The sequence below is a fragment of the Etheostoma spectabile genome, chromosome 20 (assembly GCF_008692095.1).
Source record: "Etheostoma spectabile isolate EspeVRDwgs_2016 chromosome 20, UIUC_Espe_1.0, whole genome shotgun sequence".
NCBI classification, from domain to species: domain Eukaryota; kingdom Metazoa; phylum Chordata; class Actinopteri; order Perciformes; family Percidae; genus Etheostoma; species Etheostoma spectabile.
In genome coordinates, this window is record NC_045752.1 from 8,800,511 (window position 1) to 8,808,938 (window position 8,428).

The window sequence follows — 8,428 nt, forward strand, 5'->3', positions numbered from 1 at the left end:
CACTGTCAAACTCCCTGTGTGAAAGTGGAGATATGCAGATATATCTGATTACTGGGGTACAGACTGCTAGCTGCAGTGACAGCTGTGCCGCCGTGATAGGTGGGCGACATAGCAATGTTTGAGTGTGCTTGTATGCCAACGGGCAATATTGCCCAAAAGTTAAACTGCAGCCAACTTTTCCACACTGCCAACTGGTTGGTGGTTGTCACACTGGCCAAAAGATCTGAGTGGTTCAACTGTAACGCAAAAAGAGTTTTTAACAACTTTGGATGACTAGTTGTTTGAGTTGTCTACATTATAAAGTGTATAGCTGTTTACATTATATGTAGTTGTCTACATTTTCTATAATGCTATGTGTAGTATAGAATTATATATATATATATATATATATATATATATATATATATATATATATATTCCCATGGCTCAGCTGTCCACCTCCATCCTTACCCTCCTGTCTCATCCCCTGCAGCCAGCTGTGTGTTGTCGAGGAGTGGTGTGTGCGGGGCAGAGGAGGGCCGGCCTCCAGGGAGGCTTGGAGTGGCCACTCAACGACCAGCCTGGAAGGCACTCGGGCAGCCATGGTGCCTTTGTCTCCCGGTCCAATCTGGCCACCTCATCTTTCCCATCCATTCATCCATCTCTCCCAGTGCTTCCTGCCTGCCCGTGTGCCTGCTGCAGCCTCTCACGTTACAGCAGAGCCAGGCCTCGATGGCCGTTGCTCAGAGAGCAGAGAGAGTCCCATCTGGACCACAGGAGAGACTGAAGAGAGGCGGTAGGTGGACAGGGAGGAAGACAGTGATCGACCAGATGTAGTTTAGTCAAGGCCAAAGACTGATTGAATCAGAGCTACTTTCTACCTTGAAAAAAACCCCATTCCAAACAGATGAACTTGTGCTGAATGTATGATTGTAGTTGTTACAGAGGGCTTTTAATGATCATAAAATGTGTCCAATAGCACTCAGACTACCTGCAGAGATCTGAACCTCATTATTTCACACTGAATGTTGACTGACTGCTGAACTCAGTTTGCATAACGTTCACATGTGTTTGTGTGTGACTGCAGCAGAGATGAAAGGTGTAGTCAAATAATCAATAAGCCAACAGAAAGTAATCAACAAAAAGTGAAAGCGACCATTTTGAAAATCAGTTAATTTGTGTCAAACATTCTCTGGTTACAGCTTCTCATATGAAGATTTTCCTCTTGATAGTAATCGGTATGTCTCTGTGTAGTAAAGTAAATAGCTTTGGATTTTGGAGCGTTGTTTTGATTAAACAAAGAATCTGAAGATACTATCTTGGGCTCTAGGAAATAACATTTTTTAGTGTACTATTCTAAGAGATTTTATAGACATAAAAACTACCTGATTAATAAAAAAACGGATTGGCTGATTAATAGATCATGAAAATAATTCTGTAATAAAGTTTTAGCAGCCGACTGCATTGCAAGCACTTTAACACCAGTGAATGTAATGTAAAAATGTAATTTTGTTGGCGGTATGTCAGCTGCATGTTCACCCAGTGGAGATCACAGTTCACCCCAGCCCTTTTGTTGCGTTTGCTCCGGGTGACACCACATCAGTGCTGTTTGGGGGTGTACAACAGGAGACCACGCCCCGTAGGGTCGACGCTGCTACAAGAGTCACTGCGCCACTCTTTGATGTGTACACTCCTCCACGCGACAGGCGCGTGGCAGCCAGGCGAAGAAGACCGACACTTTTCAGCACTTTTGGACGGTGGAGAGTAAACCAATGAATTGCGCTTCTCGGCTGTTATTACTTCGAAGGACAAGGACTGTGAAACAAGCGGAATTCAGATGTATTTTGTGTTAAAGTACGCGGTTTGTACAGCAGGGTTGGGAAATAAAAAGGCTAAATCAAAGCAGTGAGTTCAAATTAAGTGAAAAACAACTCGACTCGACATTTTAGAACTGGTAGGGACTTGACGGTGTTTGCTCTCAGCACGTTTTAAGTGCTTTTTAACCTGTACGGTTCGTACTAGGCTAGTTTCTGTGATATTTGTTTGGTACCTTGTTTCCTACAGTAAATGTTTCACGTCAGCATTTTGAGGCGTATATGGGGAAGTCTTATTTTATTCTATCCTGCACTACTGTCTCAGGTGGAGTTTAACTTTAGGGCACGTCACGTAAAAAGTTAGTTTCTTAGTATTTTTTGTGAGAAAAAAATATATATTTTTGATGTGCACATCAGCCTTATCATTGCTGGAAGAACGGGTGAGTGAAGTGCAGCTGTAGGGCGGAAGATCAACAAGGTGACCGGAGCTCAGACAGTCCGACGCCGAGGCAGCACGCGCTCCTCAGCCGGTTGGCAGCTCCGCTTATCTCCTGAACCCGAACTAATGGTGACCGGGAAGGGAAGGGGGACCCGGAGGCTTGTTGTTCACTGCGACTGAGGAGTTAATTTGAGACATAGAGGGGCAAAAGAAACTTTAGGGAAAACTTGAAAAATGACTTGTAGCTCTTTACTTGTGCGTGGGCTGCATGGGTTTGAAAAGTTTGGCTCTGTGTTCACAAACTTTTTTTTTTTTTTTTTTAAATCTTCTCGCCCCTGTAGTTTGCAAGGCGTATAAATAAATGTACTTGCCGTTCATGAACTTTGACAGCATACATGGTCAAGTTCAACTGAGGTCATAATACTGAAACATCTGGAAACAAATATCTCACCCGCTCACCGTGCAGCCTTTTTCCTGAGATAGACCTAGGCTATTAATGATATTTATTCCATCTTTCACTGTCAAATCTTGAATCTTAATAAAGACTCATTCTCAAACCCAAACTGACTGACTAAAGACACATTTATTTTAATGGTTTAATTTCAGAAAACAAACAAATTACATGCCATTAATTAAAGTAAAGATTAGGCTATGGAATGAATGAAAGTAAGGAATGTGTGGCTTTCATTGGTGGATGAAGCATTCAGAGCCCTTACCTATACGTAACAATTCTGCCATCTATAAATACTCTATTAGGCTACAAGTAAATGTTCTACTTTAAAAATGACACGCTCCAAAATCCATTGAAGGTCCATGTGAGTGTTGCTACTATAAGGATACATATTTTAACAAGTGTAAGTTATATTGTTGGGCTTTATATTTTATGAGATCATCATATTTTAGGTATCTGTGAAGGAACAGGAACTAGCTATTTCTGTAATGGGGTAAAACATATAGCCTATATTTTCCTCTGAATTGTAAGTAGGCTGCAAGGAGGGCCTATCACATGTGTAGCCTAGGCCTACAGTAGCCTTGAGTAGCCAAATGTGGCCGGCCACCACCGAAGAAGAAACCCGCAGCGACCCTTTGCCAAAACTTCCCCGGCCCGGGCCCCGGTTTGATCAGCTGAGAACCACCTCTGATTGACAACCCCGAAACCCCGTCTCCATGGAAACCGCCTCAGCGGCGCCGCGAGGGCTGGCTCGAGGGCTGCTGTGAATGGGGTGACGTCACGGCGCCGGCGCCAGAGAGTCTGCTCCAAAGACAGAGCGAGAGAGGGAAGAGAAGGAGGAAAAGAGAAACAGGGAAGACGGGAGGTAGGGGAGAGGCTGCTGCTGCAGCTGGAGGTAGAGGTTCGCTCGGCTTTGCACCGACGTGCCCTTGCGCCAATTTATCACCTTACCTGTCAAGTCATCAGTCAGGGGCGCCGTGCGATGTAGCCAACACAGCTGTGGGAGCGAAGGAAAGACGGGGAGAAAATGGAAAAATCCTATTGCACCAGATGTGGACACAGACTGCAGGAGTTATATAAAAAATGCATAAAACAGGATCGCCAGACAGCTGAAGGAGAAGCTGTCCGTGCCTGGTAAATAGAACCGCGCGTAAAAACAATGACACAGATGGTGTTTTGCTGGATTTTTGTAAAACACTGTAAAACATTTCACTGACATTCGCTGCGACTATAGGACGCAAAATCATCATTATATAGATTATAATACAGGCTAGGTTACAGCAACGTTCACTCTCTTCACCATCTCTGCTCACACTGATATAGGGACGAACAGCTCGCTTTGTTTCTAAAGCTCCTACCTGCCTCTGCAGGCTGTGCACTCCAAACTGCGGCTCCTTTTGTCCATTAGGATTACTTCGGCTTTTAGGATGTCCTTGTTTGTGTCTTTCAGATCAATTTTCCTGCAAAAATAAAAGCATTAAATAAATTAATAAAAAAACATCATAATAATAATCTCTAAGTCTCTCCATCCCGAATGTTAATAGTGGCCTCTCCTCCTTTAAAAAAAAAAACATTGATTTTATTTGTATCGAGGAAATGTAATCCGCAAAGAAAAAACATTGAGCACATCACAACAGTCCACAACTGCCCCTGGGGGCAATTAGTTAGTGCAGCATCACACAGCCCCCCCCCCCCCCCCCCCCCCCCCCCCCCCCCCACCACCAGCTGAAGAATGGAGCGTGTAATTCCTACAAACAAATGGCTCATTCAGAAAACATTAAAGTGTCAATAGTAGTTAATCACCTCTTCACGTGCTCAGATATGAAAGCCACATTTGTAGGCCATGACTAAATTAACTTTGACTCACAACATACTCAGGTGACAATTAACACTGAAGTGCAGGAGACCTTAACTGATGCATTTATACGCACAGTCACTTAAAAACATAAGAGTATAGCCCACGGCGTTTGGTAAAACTACACATGGATGGAGTAGGCTAGACAAAACCTTTCATTACTATAATTGTTATATTTGTTATAAGGCTGAACTGTGACAACAGTGCATTCAAGTTGTCCGTCAACTCCTGGACATGTCCTTATTTTTGATCAGTCTTTTCACACCATTAACATTGTGATCGATCACACTGACTGCACTTCACTGTGGTTAGTCTGAGACGCTGCTGGTGACGGGGAATAAAGAAAAGACAATCCTAAAGTGCGTCAAATTACTAAATGGAGGCTATACATCACATACTTCGGACAAGCATTACCACATAGGCTAAGCTCAAATAGATCCCCATTCTTGATTTTCTCATGCTGTTTCGGTTGGCCACTCAAACATTTCCCTCTCAGTTTGCTGTCAGTAACGTGCCTTCACACCGGTCCGGGCTGGAGTGAATTAAGACTCATCACACGCGCCTGATCGTCACTGCTCTACACCTCCAACCCCGGCACCTAAATGTAGCAGAACGAGTGATGGCTGACAATATAAAATAGTTCTGTTTGTAAAAAAGGCTAAGTTCTCAGTCATAAACTCTTGCACTGTCGTACATGTAGCCAACATAAATTCTGAATAATAATTGTAAGAAGGCTACATTTTTCCAAATGCATTTCTGTTTGATCTTTACCAAAAATATCAAATTTAAAACGTGCAGGTCGAAGGTATTTGGCGCGCGCTCTCACCATGCCCAAAGTCAATTGACAGCCATGCGAATCATTAATTTCTTGATCAGAAACAGGTAAGAGCTTAATTTTCCAAATTGCCCACCGGAGCTGCTGAAGCGCCCTCTGTGTTCCGCCTCCAACACGCGTTGCCACTGGTAACACGGCGGAGAAGGGGAGGGATTTTGACACGAAGAGCCAATACTAAAGCTAAAAGGCGTGGAGTGACACGGTTTTCTTGACCAATCAGCGCGTTTGACCCGCCTGTTTCGCATGCCCAGCCTGCTGCCTATATAAACCACACTGACAGCTTGGTAATCCAGTTTGATCGCTGATCGTCTGGCAAAAACGGGACCTTAAAGAAGCAAGATACCAACACACTCATACCCTCTCGCTTAACTTAACACTGACAAAATGAAAGCAATAAGCCCCGTGCGGTCCTTCCGGAAAACCAACGCGAATTTATCAGAGCACTCCTTGGGAATCTCTCGGAGCAAGACCCCGGTGGATGACCCGCTCAGCCTGCTGTACAACATGAACGACTGCTACTCCAAGCTGAAGGAGCTGGTGCCCAGCATCCCCCAGAACAAGAACGTCAGCAAGATGGAAATCCTGCAGCATGTCATCGACTACATCCTGGACCTGCAGATTGCGCTGGACTCCAGTGTCGCACTAACCAGCCTGCATCACCCTGCGCGGCCGGGGCAGGCTCCATCCAGGACCCCTCTGACCACCCTCAACACAGATATCAGCATATTGTCATTACAGGTAATTACACTGTAGCTAAACAAGATTCCTGATTGGGAAACGACAGTCTGGTGTGTTGTGGAAGATGTATTTTTATTTGTGCGCATAGCCAGTGCGCCTTTGTAGTCTATGCGTTACTCGCACAAAATGGCTTGTTGGAAAAGAAAATGGCATGTTTTTTTTTTTTTCGTTTGTACAGAATGAGATGAGGAAGCGATTCGACCTACATAACACTGTGTGCCACGCCAGACACCTCAATCGGATGCTGTGTAAAGAAATAACATTTGGTCTGTTTGTTTGTTTTCAGTCCCCGGAGTTGCCATCAGAGCTGATGACAGATGACAGCCGGACTCTGCATCGTTAAAGCGGTAAGTAGGCTGTCCTCATGTCTGCTGCTGCATTCTGTCCAGGGCTTTTAGGCTCCGCTACAGCCTGTCTCCCAGTCTGCTGGAGCAGAATGGGCTAGAATTACCATTTACCAATCCATTTGTTTCCTGCTAATGTGGTTGACGTCTCACGTTGCTGTAATGGTCCCAATATGTTTTGCATGAGATTGCGCTGCATCACTGGGGGGGGGCAGTTATGACCAGACGCGGACAGTTGTCTTGACTTTAATCCAAATTCTGTCATATGATTTTTTTAATCATTGTAGCAGAGCCTTAAAAAAACGCATAGCTGTATCTCAGACAAAAAGATTACAGCACGTGACTCCTTCAGAACTGTAATGTGTCAGGAAGGTTGAACAATTATTTAACTCATCTGTGTCTTAAAGCATTTTGCTGGCACAAATTTTGCATTGGAGTTTTCTGGAATGGAGGCTATTCGCTCCAGGCTGCTTGGGTTACTGTAAGTAGCTGTCGTCAGGGTTGTATTATACCCTCTGTGTCTATAATGAAGAGCATCTGCAACAGGAAAAATAATGGCTGTTTGGATTACTGCTACTACGATGTCTGCACATAATTGGTACAAGAAGTGGGTAGGCGCCAGCTGAGCTGCAATTACGCTGATTCTTCCCCAGATTGTAGGCTGAAGTTGTGCGAAACATGCGTGTGTGCGTCCCCCTTCTCTGTCTGTGTGTGTACATCTGGAGCGCAGGGTTTGCTTAGTATTGGGAGTGTTTGGTTAAATGTTAAAAACTGCGGCTTCCTCCCTGGCGCCAGTCTGTCCGGATCTCTGCCCTGTTTGCATTTTCTAAACACGCCTCTCTTTCTCAATCTTTTGCAGGTGTTTGGTCAAGACGCAAAACACACACACACACACACACACACACACACACACACACACACACACACAGGACCTGGGGAGCAGGCTTTCCCTTCTCCAACCTCTGTCCTCCAGGCCTGGATTTTTTTTTTTTTCTTTCTTTTTCTTCAGACGCTGAAATCAAGAGACTTTTGCTTATTATGGGACAATCTTATGTGATGTGTTTTCTGTTTGGACACTTCATTATTTAACTTAAGACTTTTTTTTTATTTGTGGGTCCTTTCTGGAAATGGAAGGCGCGCTATATTCCCGACAGTGGGAGGAAAAACAAGATTATTGTCACAAGGATTATTTCCCCCCCCTCACCTCTGTCCCTCTCCTTGTTGAAGTCTTCGCTTTTTTGCGGAGATGGGAACGTGAATAGAAAAGACAACTTGGTTAGTTACTGTAAAAAGTTTAGTCTTGTCTTGTCAGAGTTGTTGGCACGTGAAGGACTGGACGTTGTTTAATTTAAAAAAAAAAAAAAAAAAAGTTACAAATGAGACCATGTGAACTCTTACGGGGTTTTACTTGATAGTTGCAGAATTTGAAACTTCTGCAAAAGTGTAATGTTTACTTATTATGCTGAAACTTTTTATAAAAGTAATGTATTGTACCTTTTTTTTTTTATCAATAAACAAAAACTCAACTTGAACATGTTTCATTTGGGGGGGGGGGGGGGGGGGGGTAGGTGGGGAAAGTGGTACTTCGATGGTTCGGAAGACCTCAAACCAGTGCGTAAAATCCATTTCCCAGCTGTGCGTCCATCTGATTTTACTACATGAGTAGGACATGACAGTGCTGTACAGTATGTACAGTGAACATCTGACGCACTTCAAAACAGATCCCAAAACCAAGTGTTATCAGAGCTGCAGTATGTGCCCTATAATAGTCTAAAACAGTGTCAGCACGACCTGAAGGCACACAGTTACAAATGCTTTTTTAAGGCTGCACTTTTTACTTTCTCACATGCTATGGAAAGTCAATAGGATTAAACGGTTTAGCGTGACAGGCTGAGCCATTAAAGCACTGGGCTGTAGGCTGTTTTTTAAAACAAAACTGGAAAATTATGGAAATTTAACTTGAGGTGAAACTA

General features: G+C 43.9%; 1 protein-coding gene across 1 annotated transcript; it reads left to right on the forward strand.

Moving 5' to 3' along the window:
* The first annotated feature begins 5,674 nt into the window (after positions 1-5,674).
* id2a (inhibitor of DNA binding 2a) lies at positions 5,675-7,824 on the forward strand. Its single transcript, XM_032500919.1, has 3 exons — positions 5,675-6,111; positions 6,398-6,458; positions 7,315-7,824. The coding sequence occupies exons 1-2, from the start codon at positions 5,758-5,760 to the stop codon at positions 6,452-6,454; spliced, it is 411 nt and encodes a 136-aa protein (XP_032356810.1). The 5' UTR covers positions 5,675-5,757; the 3' UTR covers positions 6,455-6,458; positions 7,315-7,824.
* The last annotated feature ends 604 nt before the right edge of the window (positions 7,825-8,428 follow it).